Genomic DNA, 24,056 nt, shown 5'->3' with positions numbered 1-24,056 from the left:
CTTCCCAGGAGGTGGTTGAGTCACCATCCTGGTTGTGTTAAAAATCCATTTGGATGTGGTGCTCAGTAACACGATTGTGGAGGGTTGTTAGAGTTAGGGCAGTATGGTTAGGCTATGGTTGGACTCAATGATCTTTAGGTCTCTTCCAACCTGAGTGATTCTATAATTCTAAGATCACCCTTCCACTGTAACAGGTCATTTTGTGAAAATAATGATCACCCTGGAATTGTAATTCCTAACACACTGTGGTTGTCCAGTAAAAGCAAACTGCAGACAAATCACAATCTACATTTACTATGGTAGAAGCAACACCACTTTCAGGCAGATAATAATGTGAGTAACAGAATAATAAATACAATCAAAACAGCTGTATGCAATTACTGTAAATAGTAAATATTAACCGCCACTTCCACTTGCAAATCACTCGTTAGATTCTTACTTACTAAGCTGCACAAAGTAGATGATATGATTGTGTGTAAACACTGAGCAGTGCAGGCAACTTCTAACATATTCAGAAGGCTATCTCTTGCCTCAATTTTGAATTGATCAACCAGACTCCCTGCAAATTAATTTACTTTGCTGCAAACATCCTGGCTGCACCAATCCTACTTTTGGGCTATCAAACACGAAAGGAAAGTTTTCACCTTCACTGAAACGTCTTTTCTAGTCTTCATGTCCCCTTAATAATCCAAATGCTTGATCTGTACAATTCCCACTGAGGAACCCAACATGCTTCAACACTGTCTTTCCAAAACCCACAATCATAGGCCAGCTCGAATTTCAAACATGTGACGTTGCTAACAGAAGTTTGTTGGAATTTTGACAAATTCTGTGTTTTGATATGCACTTTCAATATCCAAAACCCATTATTCATTTCAAATCATTAAAAAATTTTTTTTTTTTATTATTTTTTAATTAACAACACTACTCCGCAAACTACACCAAGAAGAGATGCTTAGCAGATTCTTAGCAGTCATCAGAAAAGTCCATGCTCACACAATAACCCCTGCAGCCACTTGCGCCTACAGGAATAGTTTATGCTCCATGAAGACCCAGTACTGAAGGCAAAATATGACATTTTGCCAGTACATTACTCAACTGTTTTTTTGGAAAGAGATCAGGAATCATGACTTCCAAAAAGAAGACACAAAATATTGTTTATGTACACAATTACAAACCACACAGCTTTGATAAATACAAACTGAAAGGCAACTTGTCTCAACAGAGTGAGACTCTTGTAATAACAATCTAGGTTTTTTTCTTAGTTCTCCTTCAAGTTAATTGTCTGTGGAACAAGAATGGTATTTTCTAAAGCAAGGAGACTTTGAACAGGAAGGGGTCATAAAAAGCAGACTGGTCAGATGCAACAATCTCTAGATCAGAACAAACCTCCATTCCAGTATGTGAGTTTGCCAGACAACATTTCATTCTGACAAAAATTAACAGGCTATTTTGGTAAACCACACATTTCCCAATAAAATAAAACTAAATACTATTTTTCAGTGGTTGTCAAAAGGGTTGTCAACACAAAGTGTATCAGTAGCTCAAGGAAGCAATGTTGTCACATCTGCATTGGTTGGACCAAACCACTGAGCCGTCTGATCAGAAGATATCATGAGCTCTGGCCACAAGGAGCGGCTGCTCAACAATTTAAAAACAGTTCACTTTGACCAGTGAACTTTGTACTGGGAAAGGAAAGAGAATTGTATTCTCATCCTCACTCCTGCCTTGGAGTGGATGATCTCCCACTAAACCTGCCTTGGCTTTCTCCATTTGATTTTAAAAAAAAAAGTTACAACACTTTCTCCATTTCAGGAAAGCAGTCTACTAGCTCATATATTAAAAGAAAAAAAGAAAAAAAAGGCTTACTATACTAATGTTTATATACACAGAACAACATCAGCGCTTCTCCTTTTTAACTACTTAGGTTAGTGTAAATGAAAACATGTAAACCAAAAAGCAATACACAAACACACATGGCTACACATTTGCAACAATTAGACAAACTCTCATCAAATACAGGGCTATTTCATCAAACACAAGTCACTGCCAGTAGATACTCTGCTGCCACTATGTTACTTTTATTTAAAGCTGAAGCCGAAACATTGGTACCTTTCCAGCAGTCCAGCCATACAAATCAATAGTAACAGTGAATGGAACTGTCTGCATTTCCCAAAGGGTAGAACATAAAAGGATTTTTTCCTGCTGCCTTTTTGTGCCCTTGTTTTGCTGCTCATGTCAAGGACATGACATGGGAAAGGGAGGAGTAGACAGGATATGCTATATGAGCTCTGTTATTACTTTAACTTTGCATTTTCCAACGGGAAACCTCGTCAGGGAGGGGAAGAGTCGCACAGGAAGCCTTCTATACCATAACTCACAGGCTGGCTCGTGAACCTTTCCAAACACACTCCCACGATTACCTTCTCTTCCATGACTGCCTTCAGTTACTACCACAGCTGGCTTCTCTTAAGAGCCTTCCCTCCACCACTTCATGAACAAATGTTAATTCTGTCTTCTTTTAACACCAGAAAAAATCCTTGGAATAACAGTTGTTACCAGTCAAACCATTTTCAAGACACGAATTTATCACTGTCGTTATAAACAATGACAAATGTAAGTTAATCCAAAGTAAACTAGAGAACTAAGAGCGCAACATTTGCGCCATTTACTATGCTTACCATATATAAACTACAGTAAGCACAGCTTTATAAAACATCTTTTATTCCCACATCTCATTGCACAAATTCAATCCAAAAGGCTACTAATACCAAAATACCCATGACTCATCATTTTCATGAAGAAGATGCCAACACTGATGCAATGCTGCTGGAGTACATCAGTTTTGCCATACTAGGCATGTGAGGAGAAAGCTCTGCAGAGGGCTTTTTGTTATCTGAATTACGTTTTAAATGAGTTTTCCCTAATTATTTATCTACTGATGCCATGTTCTAAATCAAGGAAAATGATTACTTTCTAATTTTTCAAGAACAGAAAGTCTTATTTTCTATTTTTTCTTCTTAATGCACTCCAGATCAAGCTTCCCAAGTTTTTCTCACTATTGCAGAGGCTTCCTTCCTTGTTGTTATCCATGACAACATGCAACAGGAAAATCAGTAGTCTTTTTGCTTATTCCTGAGGTCGTTGGAGGACAGAGGGTGTATTTTAGGATAAAATATCTAGTACAGGATACCAGAGGGTCTTCCAGATACAATGTGTAAGCATACAACCATGTATGCTGTATATGCTGATGTATATGGAATCCTAAATAGTTACAAAGGTAGCCAACACACCACCACAAAAACTATTTTACAAGAGATACAGCAAACTTCAGATTATTTTTCCTCTGAAGTTCATGTAGGTTAGACTCTTCACAGTCATTTCGCTACTGTTTTCATTTGGTTAAAAAATGCATCAGACAAAGAAAAGCAGTTAATGATAACAGCATAAATGTCTGTAAAGCTTTGCTACAAGCTCTTACGAGCTTACAATCTCCACAACCATGGAAAGTCAGAAACTAACACATCTACCTGTTCCTAGCACTCACCCACTAGTGAAGCAGAACAAAAAGAAAGTCTGAAAAGGCTGGTACTTCTGCCAAGATACTAGATGTCTCAGGCTCAAAGGAAATGGAGCTCTATTTTGCTTGGTTGGTTGTTGGTTGTTTTCTAACCCCAGATTTTCCATTTCAGTTTCTTATAAAGCTTTGATTTTAGGATACTTTCATCACCAGTTCCTTATAAATACCTATGCAGTTTTCACATTAACCATTACTGTGTTTCTCCTTCTCCCAAGGACTGAATCTACATCTCATCTGGTTCACCTTAAATGGGTACCATATCTTTCTGCAGTTTTGCAAGGACTTGTGTTCTTAGCTCAAGAGAAAAAGGTTTAGCCTCTCAGTCACAGCAACTGAAAGCAACACAGGCACTTCTGATATAGATATCTATATAAGCCCTTCCTCCTTCTTGTAATCTGTACAGGCCTGAAAAACAGGAAGCCTCGTTAATGCAGTAGTACAGCTGAAGTAATGAGTACTCAAGTGAGTTACTGATAAGCAGCCTGATAACAGACTAACAATTGAGATGTCTGTAGTCCAAAGGACTACAAGTCTTTACAAGATACTTACAGTGCTGTACAAGGACATGCAGAACAGGAAGTGTCCAAATAATACAGTACAAACTGAACACATGGCATTGCTAAGGACTGGTACTTGATAGACTGCCTAGTTTTTTGTCCAAAAAAATTTTTTTTTAAATCTGTTAAACCTTCAAAACAGCATGCAGTAGAAAGTACACAATACAAGATATAAGGATTGACAAGACAGAAAATACAATGTTTTGTTTTGCTTCTTGATCAGTGCCGAGCACTGTATTTGCAAGCTGACAGATTGTTCACATACCTGAGCAACAAATCCAGGGACTGAGTTACATGACTGAGCAAGAAGACAACCATATGTGGAGAGAGGAACGATCACACTTCATTTCCACATAGTGTTCACATCAGCAGTTTTCTCCGTTAACATGGAAACCAAAGCCATTCAGACACTCTCCTCAGTCGGATCAACTGAAGGACTTTTTTCTAACAGCAGGTACTTTTTTTTATAAGCAAGCACTCTACACAACAAGCACTTTCCCACAGCAGCTCTCCTAGCTTTCACATACGCTTAACACATAGGGCGTCTTCTCTCTATACTTGGTCCACAGCAGTGCATCTCTGTATGCTCTGAAGTGTACTCATCAGCCTCCTCACTAGAGATTCTAGCAGTCAAGGAGATCTATCCCTTCCAGTGCTCTCATAAATTATTTGTATCTTGTAATATAAAACGTTCAGTGAAATTAAGGGTCATGCCTGACTAAAGGCCATAACAAAATGCCAATTTTCCAACCACCACTATAACTACAGCTACCATCACTTCACAGTAAACTGCAGGTATGAAGACCAAATTTATCTACTTTAAACCTAAACGGAAGAAATTATTATCAGAGAGATTATTCTGCTTTACATATTGCTTGTACTCAATTCTGCAATACACACAATTATATTTGGACATCCTCTCAAATGAATTTGGACAGCTTAATACAGCCTTTTAAAGAACTGGCAGATGATCTGCATACTTTGCAGCCATTAAAACCTCATGCTGTAGCCTGTTCAGATACTTCAAGATAAGCATACTCTTATCATGTAAGAATTTGAAGAAAGATGATCTTGCTGAGGATCTTAAATACCACAGTTAAACAATTATTTTAATGCAAGCAGCAGTTTCTTCCAGGAGTATTTTGTATATACTTTCCAAGTCTGTTATGTTCTCTTACTTACAATAGAGTCTATTAGATGCTGAAAATGGAACACAAGCAAATGTCACAGAAAGGTGCGGAAGGGACACTCTGGGAGACACAAAATCCCACTTGGTACTGAATTCTAGGAATAAAAACAAATTTTAAGCTTTGCAGTTCAGTTCCCAAGTGTCATGAGTGTATGGCTTTTGAACAGCATCACAGCTGTTCAAAATTCACACACCCTTGGCCTTTACCACCTACTACAATAGGAAATGGCATATTTCAGGTTTCTTCCTAAGTAGTATTAACAATAGGAGCAGCACTCTCACTCCAAAAGCTCCAAGATTCGAAGCATGACTTAGGCAAGTGTAGTGTAAATAATGTGTAAATGGAGCTTACTCAATTTATTTTTATCTATTTTCAACATTAGTAAAAGAAGCAATGAGGAGGAAGGTGAAATTCAAGGGAAATCAGCATATTTGGGACATTCACATTTGAAATAGCATGAAATAACATATTTCTTTGGAATGACTTAAGATTTGGGAGATTTAACAAGAGTACTTGGATAACGTTATGGCACTCAAGGCTAAGCTTACAACAGCACATACATTTAGCTAACATTTTAATACACCACATTGCTCAAACATAATAAACATTTCAAAGCGAAGTATACAAACCCTTCGGCCATTAATTTAGGCCTGAATTCTCAGTAATTCATGTGTAAGAATTCCAATGTTTCTTATTTCAAGAGGTTGGTAGGATTTCTCTTTACTTTTTAACTGAAGTGGAAAATACTTTTTTTCTGTCCTTGCATTCAAAAAGCTCCAACTGGATAAACCATGCTGCACTCTGCTTATGGAAACTAATAAATCAAACCCCTTCTACTAATTGTATTAATTAATCCCGATCCCCCCAAAAAACTATGTAACTTCACATAGCGGAGTTAACGCTAACAAAAGTTACTTAGTTAGAACATTGCCTTACCGTGTAAATGCCAATTCTACAAACAGCAAATGAGAGCTGGATACATTCAGACATAGTCTAAAGAAATTAAAATAAAGATGTTACAATAATTCGAGTAATTAAAAATTAAGTTCTCTCTCTTATCTCTCCCCTCTCCCCTGAAAGAAATGTCTTACGGTATATTTCTTTATGTTTTTCTTCTAAGGCTAGACTAAACAAGCTGTGAAAGAAGCCATAAAAATTTGGATTATTCAAATACATACTACTTTTCACAAAGCAGCAGCTGCCAACAGCACTGTATTTACTAACTCAATATTTCATTATGGGCCTTCAATCATCCAGTGTTACACAAATACCCAAACACAGTACTAATACTCTGCATGCAAGCTTTCAGTCCCTTTACCTTTATATACTCTGGCTTAAAAACCACTTGCAGAACATGTTCTGCATTTCTAGTGGCATGCGAGAACTTCCATGTTAAAATACTATACTTCTTCTCTTCCTACATCATAATTAAAGTCCTCTTCTTCCTTTTGGCAAAATAATGCAAATATCTCCAAGTTTCTTTATTTCTGGAATCATGCTGCCTTCGTTTTCTGAGATTTTCATGTTTAAAATAGAAATCTCTACTGCTTTGAATAAATATTCCATGTAATCTGACACAGCTGTCAATAATCATATCAAAAGTTTTTACCCTCAACTCGCTCAACTTCCAATCTGCTGTGATGCCACAATTCTATGTCTTCTGCAGTCACCCAGAGATGCTGAGGATGGACTATGAATTTCTGATGAAACAGATTAAAAAGACCTCCTTTAAGTAGGATTAAAAAGCCAGAAAATATATGCAATTTCCCCCCAAACACAAAGCAAAATGTGTTCTAGGTTTGCCATTTTGATGCACAATCAAGAACAATAAATCAGGGTTACACCGATTTATTCTAAACAGTTTTAGGAATTCCTTTAAATAAGGTTTTGAGAAATCTTTTCTCACCACGTGTAAAAATAAAAGAAACCCAATAGAACACTTTTTGTCTGTGTTTACCAATTTCATACACCATCTGCACGTATTTAACATGTAGAAGGCAAAGTGCTGGATGTTACAGACTTCAAACATTTTCAGTGATGAAAACAAAATTTCCTTCTACCCACCCAAAAAAACTGTGAATGAATTAGCCATTTCACATTTTCTTAATCATGAATTTATTTAGCATCTCTTATGAACAGAGTAAAAAAATTACATGGCATTTTTCTATAGCTAGAACTATTACATTTAAATTTTAAGTAAGTAATATTTCACTGAACTGTCTGAACGTCAAAACATTCAGCATGAAAACCTCAAATCAAATCTCAACATCGCAGTTGATTTTCTTTTCTGTGTTTCAATGTTATTACTCTATTGTTATTACTCTAATGTTATTACTGATGAAAGAATGCTGCTTCCAAATATCATTTAAATTGACAGAGTGTTTTTGGGTTTTTTCCAACTTTCAGACGAAACATCAATTTCTACCACTCCCACTCTGAGTTACCCACTAGAGGGAAAAAACAAACAAACAAAAAAAACCAGCAGAAAAATAGTAGAACTGACTTTGAGAAATCTTGTTATACGCTGTATAGGGGAATGAACAGTACCCACACTACTCCTCACAGCATCGGCCTACCTCACTGCACAGAATCCAGCCTGTGATTCATTACAGAATCACAGAATGGTTTGGGCCAGAAGGGACCTGACAGATCAACGAGTCCCAGGCCCCTGCCATGGGCAGAGCTGCCACCCACCAGCTCAGGCTGCCCAGGGCCCCATGCAACCCAACCTTGGACACCACTGGCGAGAAGAGACATCCACAGCTTTTCCAGGCAGCCTGTGCCAGGGCCTCACCGCCCTCTGAGTAAAGGATTTTCTCCTGACGTCTACTTTCAATCTCCCTTCTTTTAAGTTTGAAGGCACTCCCCTTCGTCCTATCACTATTAGACTGTGTAAAAAGTCAGCCTCCCTCCTGTACATCAGGAAGGGCAGAATAAGGCCTCCCCGGAGCCTTCTCTTCGAGCTGAATAAGCCCAGCTCCTTCAGCCTTTCTTTGTAGAGGTGCTCCAGCCTTCTGATCGTCATCACAGCCCTACTCTGGACCACCTCCAACATCTCCACATCTGTCTTGCACTGGAGGCCCCTGGCATGGATGCAGTACTGCAGACGGGGCCTCACGAGAGCAGAGCACAGAGCGACAATCCCTTCCTTCTCCCTACTGGCCACCCCTCCACTGATGCAGCCCATGACAGCATCGGCCATCTGGGCTTCAAGTGCACACTGCTGGCTCACGTCAGAATCTCAAAAGTTCTTCACAGCACAGCTGCTCTCAAGAAGTTTTTCTCCCCAGCTGTACACTGTCTGGAACAGTCCCAGCTCAAAAGCAGTACCCTGCATTTGTTGCACTAGGTTCTTGTGAACAACTCATCAAGCTTGTCCAGTTTCCCAATTTTAACCTGAGTCTGTAGCAATTTAAGCCACTACGTACACAAAGGATGATACATACATTGATTTCTACATTCAGTGTCATGACAGACTCTATCTTGATGGAAGACTCATCATTACCTGAGAGCTACTCCAAAAGTAATGCCTCCAATTTTATGATGTCAGCCCACAACATCAGAGGCAGATAGTGGCGGTAAGGCAGTAGAGTCTGAACCTTCCCACCACTATTCCACTGCATTTTATTGCTATGCAATAGATGGCAGCAGAGGAGCAGTCTGACAAAATGGTGTCACACATGGAAGTGCATATGGAACAAAGACACACATCACCAAACTCCCTCATGCAGAAAAAATGGCAGCCACTGACATTCATTGATGCTTGGTGAATGTTCATGGAGACCAAACAGTCAACATGAGCACATGGAAGCTGTGAGTGGTGCATTTCAGCAATGACAACAGTGGGCCTCCTCTGCTGGTGCAGATTTTTATAAGCATGGCACACAGGTTCTTGTTCATCACTGCACAGCTAACAGTGGTGACTATGTTCAGAAATATTGTTTTGTAGATAAGAATTTGCTCTACCAAATAGTGCTATTGCACTATTGTATCTGTTGTAGTTTTCATGAAAATAAATAGGAGGCATTTCTTTTGGAGAGATTTATGTGTGTAAAGCAGGCGAATCCTTCTGGTTGCAAAGGAAGTAAATGCGCAGCAGCACATTTCCTCTGCTACTGTCATGTACTGTACCATTGAACTTTTACTCTATTAATTATTAAATGAATCCCTTCCCCAAGCCTCCAGTATAATTGTAGTCTTTCACCACTTTGGTTTTGCAGTTCATTTTGCATTATACAATTGGAAACAAAACAATCATTGGATAACTTTCATTTCATTTACTTACAGTTTATTGTTGCTTTCTGAAAGGATTTTACATGGTAAGCATGAAAATAAAAGAAAAAAATTAAAAACATAACTAAAATATTAAAAAGAAAGATACCTTATTTGATACAATTCTACAAAGAGTTAGTCAGAACAGATGTCATTTAACATATCTAAAGTGAGAAAACAAGTCTTCAGGTTAAGTATGTCAAGTGTAACAAACATACGTTTCTCAATATCCACCCTTCTGCTTAGGCAAAGGGTCATCTCACAAACATGAAATTATTTCTACAGCTGACACATAAACCCATAACTAAAGGAACAGATACACGTTTTCTCAAAACTGCTACTTCAATCATACGTTGCAGAAGTGTGACTATTCATAATGACTTTGAAACACATCCACCTTGCAGTTGTACAATCTTTAATCCACAAGCATTCCATCCATTTTTTCCCCTCACTCAGTTATCAGTATAAGCATCAATACAAAATAATTTCCGTATTTGCTGCTTTAAAACAACACAGCTCTGATACAGGACACACTGTATTCTGCACCTGCACAAATTCACAGATTTAATATCTGAATCTTCACCAAAAATAAATGAAGTTCCTATCCATGTTAACAAAAGAGCAAACTTAAAGAATTAGAGCATGCTCTGCAACTGGTCACCTGAGGCTGTCATCACCAGGTTAAAAGCAGTCATGGCACTGTCTTGGTGAGACAAGCAGGGAACTCTAATCAGCTTCTTGGAAAGGAAACAAATACCAGACAGCTAAAATCACAGGAGCTGCCATCCTCATTCTACCAACTAACAGAAACATTAAGATTGACATCAGCTTAATTTGCCACAATCCTTAATAAGATACAGCACTTAGTTCCAAAATTGCAAAACCAGAAAGCAATGTGAGAAGAGGACAGTGGTTTTATTCATGTTTGTGATACCTTTGTTTAGTTTAATAAAGATTTAGATGTTCAATAAAGATATACAAATATATGATCAACCCTAGCAATAATGTGGGACTAATGGACCTCCCTGGAAAAGGCTCCTCCCCTTTAATTTTTCAGTGCATAAAAAACATGAAAACCAACAACACAACTGCAATCAATATACCTATCTGCAAGCAGCTTTACATAAATAAATTGTCAGAGCTTACATATTTTAAAGAACGTGTAGATAAAAAAAGAAGGGCATGCAGCTATGCTGCAGTACATGTAGTCAGAGTTCCTACCACAACTGCTGTTTGTTAAGCTTGTCTGCTGAACTCCCAGCAGTAACCTGAAAGCTTATCTTTCTGCACAAGATGACACAGGCCTTCAGCATATTTAATTAATCACATTTCTAGATTAAAATTCCAAACTTTCTAATACAGTTCTTAGGGATAAACAACACCTTTTTTTTTAATTTTATTTTCTCCTGTACTTATGCATTATTAGATTTTTAGAATACCAATCTTTTTCTATGCAATCATTAGATAAATTCATCTGAGCCTAGAGCCTAGAAGAAATCTGATGCTGATGGAAAACCAGTGATGTGTGAATAGGGCAGGTGCCAAGAACTCTCCTGTCATCATAAAATGTAATCAAATGGATGCACTAGAGAACAATGCTCTCCCCTCTTTTAGGTAATATTCTCACTAGAACAGTTTTCCACTACTGCTTCCAGGACTGCAATGATAGTGAAAGACACAGATTAGCCAACACACAATTAATAGCTGTAAGAACAGCACAGATATTTCTCAAGAATCCTGGACCTTCTTCCCAGTCTTGCTGAAACCTGAAATTATATAAGTTTCTAAGTAGGAATAAAGCACTGAGAGAAGAGATCACTCACTAGCACACATCATCACTTTGCACTCCATACAGGCAGTTTCAGGTTCACTCACGCTAACCTTGCCGGCCATATATATCAGTCATAAATTGGTTAAGATACAAATGTTGCAAGCCCAACAGCCTCTGGTCCTATACAGAGGCAGCACCTCCCAGCAGGAGGAATCCCTTAGCTTCAGGTCTTTGGAGCATATACACAGTTTTCATAAAACCCACTGAACATGTCTCATCTCCTGTGCAGTCAGTACAATTCTGCTTACCGTGGGGAGGACTGGTGGCCAATGGTCAGAATATATCTATTTTCCTTGACCGACTTCCTATTCCAGATCTAGATCCCTCAGTGCCTCAGAGGAGGCATGGAGCTGTTTAGCACACAGTAAGCACCAAAAACCATCTTTCAGTGATACATCTTTCTCAGGTTTGAGCACTAATAACTTCAGGATCAACCATCACAGATGAACCTCGTGTTGAACATTCCCCAACAGATCCGTCTTCCAAGAAACTATATGAAATCCACTCATTTAGGTCTATCGTGACCACACAAACGAGGCACAGAATTCAATCATACTCGTAGGAAAAAACAATTGTAACTGTCATCAAATTCTTGTATCAAGAGAAACAATTTACTGCCTACTGACCCTCTCTTTATGATTTCAGCAACATCCCTAATAGTGGTGTCACACAGACCTCTTTCAACAGAAGCATTTGTTTTCCTTTGATTACCCTGCCATCTTCTCTTTATCTTCTTCAGTGTTACAAAATTCTGAAATGGAGCAACAAGAAACAGAGTAATTCAGACAAAAGTAAACTCTGCATTTTAGCGGTGTCAAAATTAAGTTTTCTTTCCTATTCTTTCTTAAGACTCAATAACTTATTGACAGCTGTTGGAGTTGGAATGACATTTTAAAAAAGATCCTCTTTCCTCTACCTGAACACTATCGTTACTGTAGGGCCCACCCATATATCTGTATTCTCAGCTACAAAACACTGTTTTTCTACACAGCCACCTCCGTCAGCTATGCGTTTTTGACTGTGGTGAGCAGAGGCCCGCATGCCATGCTCGTAAAAATCTGCATGGCCAGTCAGAATTGTCTTTCACGTCACTGTTGCCACTGCTGAACTGCCTCCCTGTACTCACATCCACCGTTTGGTGTCCACAAATGTTCAGCAAGCATCAGTGAATGTCAGTGGGTGCCATTTTTTCCACATGGAGGACTTCAGTGATACACCTTTGCTCTGTATGCACTTCCATGTCAGACACCACTTTGCCAGACTGCCCCTCTGCTGCCATCTGTCCCACGGCAACGACACGGAATGGGATGTCGGCGGGAAGGTTCAACCTCTACTGCTGCACCACCAACATCTGCCTCTGACGTTGTGGGCCTACACCATAATACAGGAGGCATTACTTTTGGTGCAGCCTTCATCAAGAGAAACAGGAACAGAGTGACTTTTTTTTTTTTATCTCTGTTTCAATATGAACTCTTAAAATTTGTCTATGCAATGGACAATCCAAAGCACATGCAACTAATACAACCAAACAAACATGAAATTCCCTTGTAGCCTCTCCTTTCTCTTCTCCTTCACTGCCAGGATATCACTATCAATTTTCATTTATGAGACTCGTTATTGACAGGGTGCTGAAAGATTACTTCATTCTTAATTGCTTCAAAGTCTTGCATCTGTGTTACATATGAAATCAAATAATGGAAGACTAGACAGTAGTTGCTAGTAAGAATGTGGAAAACAGATGCTTCTTCAATCAAAAGTCTCCAAGTTGCAGCCAGGGTGAAAAAAGAAAAAAAATGAAAAAAAGAAAATAAAACAGAAACCAAGAAAGATTTGCAAACTAGCCTCCCCCATATTAAAAAATCCTGGTGACTCTTGGATACCACCTTTCTTCCTCAAACTCTCCCATGCCAAAAGTAAATAAAGTCCTATGAATAAGTAGTTCTTCCATTGCTCCACTAAAAGCATAAAAAGCAAAGTACTGCACAAAGACACATGTTCTTCCCACTGCTTGTCCTCATTTACAAAGCCACAGGGTGAGACTGGGTCTAAACATAAGACTGCTAGTCAGCTAGGCTTCCTGGTTCATGCCTCTTTCTCAGCTAGCAGGAAGATACTTACATCCTCATGCCAGGTATCAGTACAGTCACTTTACCAGATGACCAGACAGCCAAAAGAAAATTTCTGTATCCTGAGGAGCTTCAGTGTGAAATGAGCAAATCGCTTGTTCAATTATAATACTGAATACCCTATTGGTATTGGTATGGTCCCCAGAGATAGTAAGACAGTTTGCACTTCAGAAAGTTTTGATGCACACTAAGTGGAAAAAAGGCTAAACCAACATAACCCAAAATAGTGAGTCAAAAACAAAACAAGCGCAAGTACCAAAGGTATTCTCTCCTTATTTGAGAGTTATAAGGATCCATATTCATGCTTTTAAGTCTGACACTAAAAATATTTCCTTTGCTAATGGAAGGCTGATATCCTCACGTAATCACAAAACTTCAGAATTCAGGCTTTCAAAGAAGCGGCATCACAAGCTGGCACTATTTAAAAACAGGAGCTGGTAATACTGATGGCAAGCCAAAATTGCTAATCAGCATGGAATATGAGGAAGAATATTCTGTCCTTACTAAACATAGACCTTCTCACTTCATGAAAGCTTTTATTTATGACTTTTTGTTAAAATAATCACCATGCTGCCTCTAACCAGGAGCTCTAACTTAAGAGCTTAGGAGCAGCGTTCTGCAGAGTAACATTGGGTCCAACCCATATTGAGCCTTTGGAATAACTCACAAGGAAAAGGTAGGGCTATTTGTAACAAACAGACAAGCACATTTTCAGCAACTGGAACACATTTTTTGATGTAGTATCATCTACCACTCTAATTCAATCCTCATCACGGAACAGGCAAGATGGTAAAGTAATTAGATTTTATATGTTCTAATTTGCTTGCTTCTTCAGTGTGTTTCATTCTAAACAGAATGAAATTTCTAGAGCTGCAATACTTCTGTTATTTCAGTCTCGTAATTGGGATAATAATCACATTAACGCATTCTTCTGTGTTCCCAAGGTAGCTGTGTCAAATTTCAGCCTTCCCAATAGCAACTCTTGAAACAAAAGTTTATGTGGAGAATTCAGTAAAGCTTCCTATCGCAGGGTGAGATAATACAACACTTCTATCATTATCTGCAAAGAAATTGTGCATCTCTTCTGCTCGCTCATCTGTCTTCAGTCACTTGATTTCTGCTCAGCTTTGTCACTGATATTTTTATTACCCGTATTTATGTGGCTGAGAACATTTTCAATTCAGCAAAAGCTGTTATCAATACCAAGAAGAAACATTTATTCTTTTACAGCACTTCTTCCAGGTCTTCAGCCAGATCAGGTTCTTGAATTCCCAAACTTACCCAAATCAGAAGCATGCTCATTCAGAGGAAGCTTTCTTCCGGCATGAATTCCATTCACCACTCCCAGTTAATTTAGATTTGAATGCTATGCCTTGTAGAGCTGAAACACCAACAGAAACCTAGCCAAAACAACTGTTTTGGGTTATGAGCTCCAAAACTTGTTTGGGGCTTCTATCTACTCAGCTCTGTTGATGCAGAAAATAATTAGAAGGAGCAATCATCCCACTTCCAGACTCAGTGGCCCCAGCTACGTATACAACAGCAAGCAGTACTGCCTAGCAAGGGCACTGAACTGAAGACAACACATTCACACTACATACATCTGGCATTTTAGTTCAGACTAGTTCTGACCTGGTCCTGCAGACTTAAAACAACTTGAGCACATCTTCCAACCTGGCTTCACCTGAAAAAAAACTCAAGTTCATGTGATCATTCTGCAATGCAAACCCACATAAAGCAGGGATGAGTAAAGACAAAAGTTCAAATCCGATCCTAACACCAAGACAGCTGTGTGCACCATGTACACTAGTTGATCTTTCATATATAAGTTGACGTCTATTCTGCATTAAGCTGTACCTTAATTCTCAAAGAATTATCAGACACACCCCTCATACTTGTGCCTAACCAGCTTTCCAAACTGAAGTAGGGATGAGACCCTAATATCTAAGCCACTGTGCACTACACTGAGGGTAATTTCAGTAATGATTATCTGATGAATGAGCCAACAGACAACCCAATAATACTGATAATGATGTGACAGAAGACAAAAATTGTTATGATGAGAGGGGAGTTTAGCATGCATTAAGAGCTAAAGGCGCCATAGACTTTTGTTGCTCATGCAGTAGGTGACAGGTGCAACAGCTGTATGTGCTAAGAACAAAAAGCTGCGAGCACCCAAATGAACATCTTCCCCTTCTTCCTTTCTCAAGAAAAGGAACGGCAGCTACACAGCTGATGAATTCTCAGTGGAAAAAGCACTCAAATCTTCCAGCAGACAATTACATCATGCCATTTGTAGAATATAAAAGAATGTTTTTCAAGGCCTGTAACTATCAAATAACAGGCAACAGCAGCGGTCAGAGCAGATCTGAAATACACCAGAAATACAGGATGGATCACAACCAGCTGATCTCATCACTTTGCAAATCAAGTCTGTTCTGGGTCCAACTAAGTAAAAGGGAAGGTCTCAAGGTGGACTTACAAGTATAGAGTCATAGAATGGCCTGGGTTGAAAAGGATCACAATGATTGTCTAGTTTCAACCCCCTGCTATGGGCAGGGTCACCAACCACCAGACCAGGCTGCCCAGAGCCACATCCAGCCTGGCCTTGAATGCCTCCAGGGATGGGGCATCCACAGCCTCCTTGGGCAACCTGTTCCAGTGCGTCACCACCCTCTAAGTAAAAAACTTGCTCCTAATATCTAACCTCAATCTCCCCTGTCTCAGTTTAAAACCATTCCCCCTTGTCCTGTTACTATCCACCCCCATGAACAAGGAAAGTAAAGTTGCTCAGAAACAATTTTTTATTTTTAATTTTTTTAATCTGCTATTGTTCAAAGCACCAGTTTGGTATATGTTGCTGACCACACAAAAAGAAGCAGGACTGCTTGAACTCTAACTATCTAGACCTTCAGTTAAGAACATGCAGAAACAAGAAATTCTGAAGTCGCTTCAAGGTCTGCTCACATAAAATTTGTAAATTAAGTTCCATTTAGTCAGAACCCATCTGTGCATGCATAACAGAGATAAAACTGTTCAGTACAGCTAGCAAACGTACAAAGAATTAAAAAAAAAGTGCTTTTTAAAAAAACATATTAAAAAGTCTCCAACAAAGCAACAAGATCATGCTAAGAAGATTGTGCAGCCTTCTCAAAACTCATGCTTAACTTCAGTGATGAAAAAAGACACTGAAGTCGATACAGCTGTTCACACAAGTGTTACCTTCAGTTTCAGATAGGAATATACTACACAGTATAGGATTCATTTTAAGGAAAAGTTCTCGTATTAAAAATGCTAAGGGCAAAAAAACATCCAGAAGGTTATCAAGTTTATGAGGACTGCACCAAAAGTAATGCCTCCTGTATTATGGTGTAGGCCCACAACGTCAGAGGCAGATGTTGGTGGTGCAGCAGTAGAGGTTGAACCTTCCCGCCGACATCCCATTCCGTGTCGTTGCCGTGGGACAGATGGCAGCAGAGGGGCAGTCTGGCAAAGTGGTGTCTGACATGGAAGTGCATACAGAGCAAAGGTGTATCACTGAAGTCCTCCATGTGGAAAAAATGGCACCCACTGACATTCACTGATGCTTGCTGAACATTTGTGGACACCAAACGGTGGATGTGAGTACAGGGAGGCAGTTCAGCAGTGGCAACAGTGACGTGAAAGACAATTCTGACTGGCCATGCAGATTTTTACGAGCATGGCATGCGGGCCTCTGCTCACCACAGTCAAAAACGCATAGCTGACGGAGGTGGCTGTGTAGAAAAACAGTGTTTTGTAGCTGAGAATTGAGCTCTCTGAAGTAGTGTTATTGTGCTCTTCTTTTCTGTTATGAGCAACTTACACATCTTACAAACTCTCAGGGCAAGATAAAAACTTTCCCCCACCTCCGTTCACACCGATTCAAATTGCTACATCATCCTCTAAAGCAGCTCTTAAAGGCTCATCACAGATCAGGCTGATACATGCAATTGTTTAGTGTAAGATCATTATCTAATGCAGAGGATGCCACTAAAGAACTGTATTGTGAAAGTCTGCTCATCAGCTTAAGATCTGCACTACCCATGAAAACTGAAGCACTATTTCCCCATAGGTTCTCTAAGCAAACACAGCAAGCGTGGTTACAAGCCATACTTTTCACAAGATGCATCATGACATAATGTCATAAATTAAGCATAGTCTACAGAACATAGGCCAGCCAACACAAGACTGTGTATGCACTGTAATTCTTCCGGACACAGAGCAGTAAGAATGAAGTAGAAGATGGTTGCAGACACACTACAGGATTACATAGTCACAAAACCATAGCTGCTGTATACTGATGCAGCTGCATTCACATAGGATGTTTTAAAGGAGTTCACCTTTAAATGAGCGAAGCTGGTTTTTCTTCTGAAAGCTGAACTTGGCTCATCTATGCCTATTAAAATAAGAACACAAAAAATACCACTCCTAACACTGTGATTAGATCGATAAAAAAAAAATAAAACGAGCACTTCTATCAGCTACTATAGACTGCTCCATTACAACGCAAAGCCAAACCAGGCACAGAAGATGCTCACCTAATACCAGTACTCTACCCATCCAGTGCTTCTTGGAAGCAGTTCCTTAAAGAACAAATCCTCCACTAGAGCGGCCTCATCCTGAGACACCAGGAGCATCCTACATTAGTAAGGGAAGTGACAGCTGTGGGCAAACTCCAGGCTGAGAGGGCGCAACCCCAAAGCCCATGCTGCAGCAACTCTGACCTCAGCTGTCCCAGCCTTCTGCTGAGCTCCCTGTCTGGCCAACCAAACTGTCTTCCTGCACATACAAAGAGCAGCTCTCTGCTCTGCTGGGTGCTCCTCAGCATAAGCAGAGAGAGCCTCTAAGGCTTCAACATGTTGGTTCTTCCCATTGCATGCACAAGAGACGTTCTGTACAGCAGCTGAAGCCTACACAGGTCAAAGACACCAACATGAATGCCTAAAGCTCGATAACTCAAAACTGTAACACACTTTTACTTTCATGAAAGTAACCAGGATATGTAGGTTCCACACCTAAAGGTTAATGTCCTTGCTGCAACTGCAGGTCTTGCATGAAAAGTGGGCCCATCAGAGCAACAGGTATTCTGTAGGAGCCCTATGGTCCCCCAGGGTTGCAAAGAACTGTGTTCCCCACTCACTCCACCAAATCCTTCTGCCAGAGCAGAATCTCCTAAGTGCCCGCACCTTCTGCATAGCACAAACTTTCCATTTACTACCATTAACAGAGAAAGGAAGGAGGACTAATCTCCTACAGTTGGTGAAGATGAGAACTGGAAAGAAAAGACCTCTGCACAACTGCATGAAAAAATACTGCTAAATAGGTTGTTTTCTTTCCAATTAGTACACATCACAAGAATTAAAGCCTTCCAGATTTCTTTTCTGTTCTGATTTACAACTGTGTGGATGGCAGTTGCAGCAAGCATGCCAAAGATCTAAGGGAGTCCTCCTGCTCCAGAAGAAGTGATGTTAACCCCGGCCACAGTTGGTGGCCTGCTAGCAGCCCGCTTGAGCTTTCATTACCAATGTCTCACTTCTTTTTGTAAAAAAAAAGCTGATTTGTAGCAACTCCTACAGCAAAGCCCCTACATCTCACACGGCACTACAAGATATACCAGGCCTGGGGTAAGTCTTACCCCACAGACATTCCCTAATACAACAGAAGCATGAAACAAGGACTGCACGAAGGCTCAGGCCACAGTTATGCTGCATTTTCTTATTTACTTATTTAACTAAGAGGTAGCACTAAAGAAGCCCACAAAACAGCAAGGAAAAGAAAATGGAAGAGGTCAAACAGGGTAAAAAGAGTAAGGGAAAAAATGTAGAGATACTCAGAACCTGCCTCCCTCCAGTGAACAGAATGCACTCCCCATGACTAAGTCTTATTAAAGATAAGGTTTTGAGGTAGCTGGGCATCCACTCAGCAGGTGGCAGCCACAAAGATTAACATAAGCGCTGCAAACAGTACACTACAGCCAGTTCCATCTGGACCTAAGTTATAAAGGAAAAATCCAAGGAACAGGACCAAGCCCAAAAGGAGCTGCAAGGCTGCCCTTGGAGCACAGCAGTTTATTATCAGTGTTTCATTAACCAGGTTCTTAAAGAGCAGCCTGCCTGCCAGGCAGAGCTCACCTTCAGCTCTGCTACACACGCTCAGGAAGGAAAGCACAGAGAAGCTGTCGGCGCAACAGAACATCCCTGAGCAATTCTAAGCTACAACGGCTCATCATCAAGGAAGGGAAAACACATGGCCCTGCCAGCGCGGGGCAGCCCTGGGCGCGCACCTCACCCGCCGCTCCCCGCACCCGGCGAGGGGCCATCCCGGCGCGCGGCGCCCCGCTGTCCGCAGGTGCAGCGCTGGCGGGAGGCCGCCGCCCCTCGCTGCGACCCCGCCGGCGGCGCGCCCGATAGGATCTCGGCGGCCGGTAAGGCCAATCTTCATTAAGGAGCCATAAACGCCGCTGTGCCCGCGGTGACAATTTAGCCCATTCAAGCGTGCCCCGCGCCCGTGCATTTAGTAGCGCAGCCGCGGCCCGGGTCACGGCGTTAGCGATGTAATAGCGGCCAAATGAGCGGGCGGCTGCACGCCCCGGCGGACGCGCCCACCCCGCGGGCAGGCCGCACTCCGCGGGCGGGGGGACCTACCAGGTAATCCATGTACCGCCGAGGAGCTCCGCGGGGCAGCCCGCCCGCCCGCTGACAGCGCGCCCCGGTGCCAGGGAACGGCGCTTCCTGCCCGCCGGGAAGGAAGGGCGCGAGGGGGTTCGGCTAAAGCCGCCAGGTACGGAGCCGGGGGGGCTCTGCTGCCGGCGCCCCGAGAGCTGGTGGAGGCTGTGGGGGCGCCGGCGCTGCACGGCGGCGCTGTCACAGCCGCTGCTCCTGCGCGCGCGGAGGGCTCGGTAGAAGGGAAGGAAACGAGAGGGAGGGAGGGCGCACAGCGGCGGCGCAACCAACCCCAGCCCCGCGCCCGCAGCGCCCCGCCGCTCGGCAGCAGCGGCCGGAGCCCCCGCCCCGCGCGACGTCGCGATCAGCTGATCGCACACGTGGGGGCGCCGCATGAAGCTCTTAAAGGCGTAGGCGCGGGGCGGAGGCTTGGCGCTGCCGGGAGGGCGGAGTGGGGTGTGCCGTGCCGTGCCGTGCCAGGACAGGACCGTGCCAGGACCGTGCCTTGCTGTTGCCGCCGTTAGGGGTGCGGGAGGCTTTTGCGGGACGGCCTGATTGCCGCAGGCGCAGGTGGCACCTCTTAGCGTTCTCTGTCATCTTGCTCCCCGGCTGAGTGTTGTCTGCTCGAGACTCCTGCGGCGCAGGAAGGCGTGCGGGCCCGGACGCCTCGTGTCGCTCTGACTTTACTTTCTCTTCAAAGGCGTAGGCGCGGAGCCAAACGCAGCAGAGGCGGCAGAGAAGGCAGCGCTCTGCGGGCTCGGCATGGCGCGACAGCCTCGTTCCTCGGCTCAGCGCAGGAGCAGTTTTAATCGCTTCGAAATGGCAAACCCACGCGTCCATACCTCTTGTAGGTAAACACCCGAGCCCCGGATGTCAAACACAACCGCGCTCCAGAGAGCGCAAGGCCACGTGGGGAAGGAGCGCCTGCTGTACTCGCAGCCTTCGGCTGATGCTTGGAAGTGAGCTCTGAGTTCACTGAACGGCCGCCGTGTCCTGCTTGTTCCACAGAGAATGGCGGGGCAGATGTCGGCCTCCAGCCGATGTCAGGGCAGCAGGCAGCGCGCTGCCTCACACTGCAGAGCTCCGCTGCACGTGCAGCACAGTGAGGTGCCAGCTCCTGGCTGCCCGCTGGAGTTGGGTACGGCTGCATCTTGTGGTCAGCTGAGACTTTGGAGCATACGACTGTAGTGATGTTAACAGCACAGCCAAGACCACCGGTCTCGATAAGGCACAGAGCTGTTAGCGATCTTTGAAAAGAACTGTGTGTAAGGCTGAAGGCTCAGTACTTCGTAGCACTAGTGAAAGCAAGATACCTCATCTTAGGGCCACCTGGAAACAGGACTACAGGCCCCTGCAAACTTTAGCATTGAAGACTTGTACCCTTGTTTTCTTTGTGCTTCTAGTGTCAGGCAGCAGTGGAGCAGGCGCCACGCGAATCAGGTGTCTTTCTTTGGCACTGCCACTCCTGATGCTGTAGTCTGCTCCCACCGGGAGGGGGGTGGTGCAGCGTGAAGGACCTTTCAACCTCTCTGAGCTAATGTGGTACTGAGTAAAGAGTAATCAAGCTTGCAAATAATTACTTATTCCCATTGAGAACAAACAGGAGTTTTGTTATTAACTTCCAGAAACAAGCTTTTCTAGCGGGGCCAAAACAGCTCAACTGCATTCAACAGAATCTGCCAGTATACCTGCTTTTGATAAAAATTGATGTATGCAGGTAAGAAATTGACCATAAAGCATTATTTTCCCTACCACTTGCAGCAACTTTAATATCCTATAATGGAATCTGAACATTGGACCTGTAGGCTTTTCCACAACTCTTTAGCACCAGCAAGTAACATTTGTTTCCGCAGAGAAGCAGACAGTGACTTCTAAAATGACTGCAGAATGGGAAATTGAAAGACTATTGGATAAAATGATTTAGAAAATAAAAAGTGTAATAAAATGCACTGCAGAAGCAGATAGCAAGGAAAGGGGAATGAATGAATAAATGAGGATTCAAGAGCAATCAGGAATGCATGTTTATAAGGATATTAGTGAGTAGATAGCCTAGATTTAGTAAAGGGTGGGGGAGGAGGTCAGCAATTTCTGCTCTGATTTCTTGTGATGTTGTAACATCACAAGAAAGGTTCAGTCACAACATCCAGTTAGCATCAATGTATTGATAAGGTGTTTCACCCTGTCCTGCTCAAAAGGCAGGGAGGCCTTGTTAATAAGCAATTCACTTTCTAATAGTGTTTGATGTGGAAAAAAAAAAATAAAATTCTTTGCATTTCATTAAGCTATCTGCTCATTTTAGCATTTTAATACCTGGAGAGTGGAAGAAGGGATACAGGTCTGGCCCTTACTGCTATTCACTGCTCTGACTGTTTTCCTTATAGTCATGGCCACTGCTGGGAACTTTCTGCTGATCACAAGATGCCCTTTTGACAGTGGGAACTACAGGCTGAACAGAGGTAGCTGGAGGAGGCCCCTCAATAGCATTACAAAATCAAACTGTATCTATCCTTTGTCACTGCATTTTTTTTTGTTTGTTTTGTTTTGTTTTGTGTCAAATAAATTTTTTGTGTGTTTTCCCTTTAAAACCCTTTCTTCCTCAGTAATATCTCACTTCTGAGAACTGTCACTTTTGGACCCAACTATATATGACTAGAGGAGAACCTAAAGGAGAACACAAGGAACAAGTAGAGACTTTCTGAAGTGCTGCTTATGCAAGTAGAGGAATGTGCAATGACTGGGAGTTCTTTCTTCTAGAGCTGTTTGAGAGGAAAATAGAATCTGTATTAAGGCAGTTGCCACAAAGAATGTAGTAGTGGGTAAAGAAAGTGTTTGGCTTATGTTGCAGCATGTGAAATTTAGGTCAGACACTGGAAAACACTTCAACAGTAGGGATGTTTGGGCACTGAGAGATATATCTACTAGAAATTGTAGAATTCTTGTGAGTGAGGCTTACATAAATATTTGAGTGTTTTAATAAGCACTGATTTTGATCTGGTGAGAGTGAAGTACAAGACCTTTTTGTCTTGTACAATTCTGATATCTCAAATTTGACTATGAAGATGCAATACATTTATACACAAAGAAAAATATTTACTTCCTAATGACTATTTTGTATGTGCAGTTTTCCTTCTAGCTTACAAGCAACTGTACATGAGCTGAACAGAACATCAGCTTATAAAATCAGAAGCATTATCATGTATACACTGCAAATCCTAGAGATCTGATGAAAAGAAGCCAAGCCCGAGCTTATGTTAGTCATTCTCTTTAGTGTAAACAAACAAGTGCTCTGGCCATTGTGCAGGTTTACAGCATGTTCATTTTATGACTTAAAGAGAAGAATAATATTAAACAATAGAACATAAGTGAAATTCTTTTTTTTTGCCGATGCAGAAATCGTTGTTGCTGAGGTATTTCTAGTGAGTCCTGTAGGACATATTTCATCTAGGAAGATGTTGAGTTTTGTAACAGAGTCATAGAATGGTTTGGGTTGGAAAGAACCTTTAAGATCACCTAGTTCTAACCCCCTGCTATAGGCAGGGACCTCCCACTGGACCAGGCTGCTCAAAACCCCATCCAGCCTGGCACTGAACAACTCCAGGGAGGGGGTGTTATATAATAAACTCAGTGTTAGCTATCTTCATGATGAGGCTTGTCAGAAAGAAATAACATGGCAGGGTAGAAGTTACCTTGATTTACCATGATTTATGTTTTTTTGTTGTTGTTGTTTTGGGTTTTTGTTGTTTTTTTTTTTTGTTTGTTTTCATGGTGCAAAAGATCATAGGGCAGATTGTAAGAACTAGTTTCCCCCTCCCCCCCC

The 24,056-nt window shown here is 41.8% G+C and overlaps 1 protein-coding gene and 1 long non-coding RNA gene across 6 annotated transcripts in view; one reads left to right on the top strand and one right to left on the bottom strand.

Annotated features, from left to right (window-relative positions):
* ARL15 (ADP ribosylation factor like GTPase 15) overlaps positions 1–20,340 on the bottom strand; it is a 222,276-nt gene extending 201,936 nt beyond the window's left edge. The window contains exons 1-3 of one of the 4 annotated variants that reach the window (XM_042825728.1): positions 20,222–20,340; positions 6,937–7,027; positions 6,264–6,320 (exon numbers count right to left, since the gene is read on the bottom strand). In XM_042825728.1, coding sequence (XP_042681662.1) covers positions 6,264–6,317 — 54 coding nt within the window. In that variant the 5' untranslated portion in view covers positions 6,318–6,320; positions 6,937–7,027; positions 20,222–20,340. The remainder of the gene's footprint in view (positions 1–6,263; positions 6,321–6,936; positions 7,028–20,221) is intronic. The other 3 variants (XM_042825725.1, XM_042825729.1, XM_042825727.1) reach the window with 3 other exon arrangements.
* A 637-nt stretch (positions 20,341–20,977) lies between these two features.
* The window catches only part of LOC122164152, a 5,347-nt gene continuing 2,268 nt past the window's right edge, over positions 20,978–24,056 (top strand). Inside the window, exons 1-2 of one of the 2 annotated variants that reach the window (XR_006170138.1) lie at positions 20,978–21,956; positions 22,621–22,695. This is a non-coding gene — a long non-coding RNA (uncharacterized LOC122164152). Of the gene's footprint in view, positions 22,696–24,056 lie in introns of both variants that reach the window. The other variant, XR_006170137.1, reaches the window with a different exon arrangement.

This window comes from Centrocercus urophasianus, unplaced genomic scaffold (genome assembly GCF_019232065.1).
Source record: "Centrocercus urophasianus isolate 14NV4802_14NV808 unplaced genomic scaffold, USGS_Curo_1.0 seq_25, whole genome shotgun sequence".
NCBI lineage: Eukaryota > Metazoa > Chordata > Aves > Galliformes > Phasianidae > Centrocercus > Centrocercus urophasianus.
This window is presented reverse-complemented; position numbering and strand designations above follow the sequence as displayed.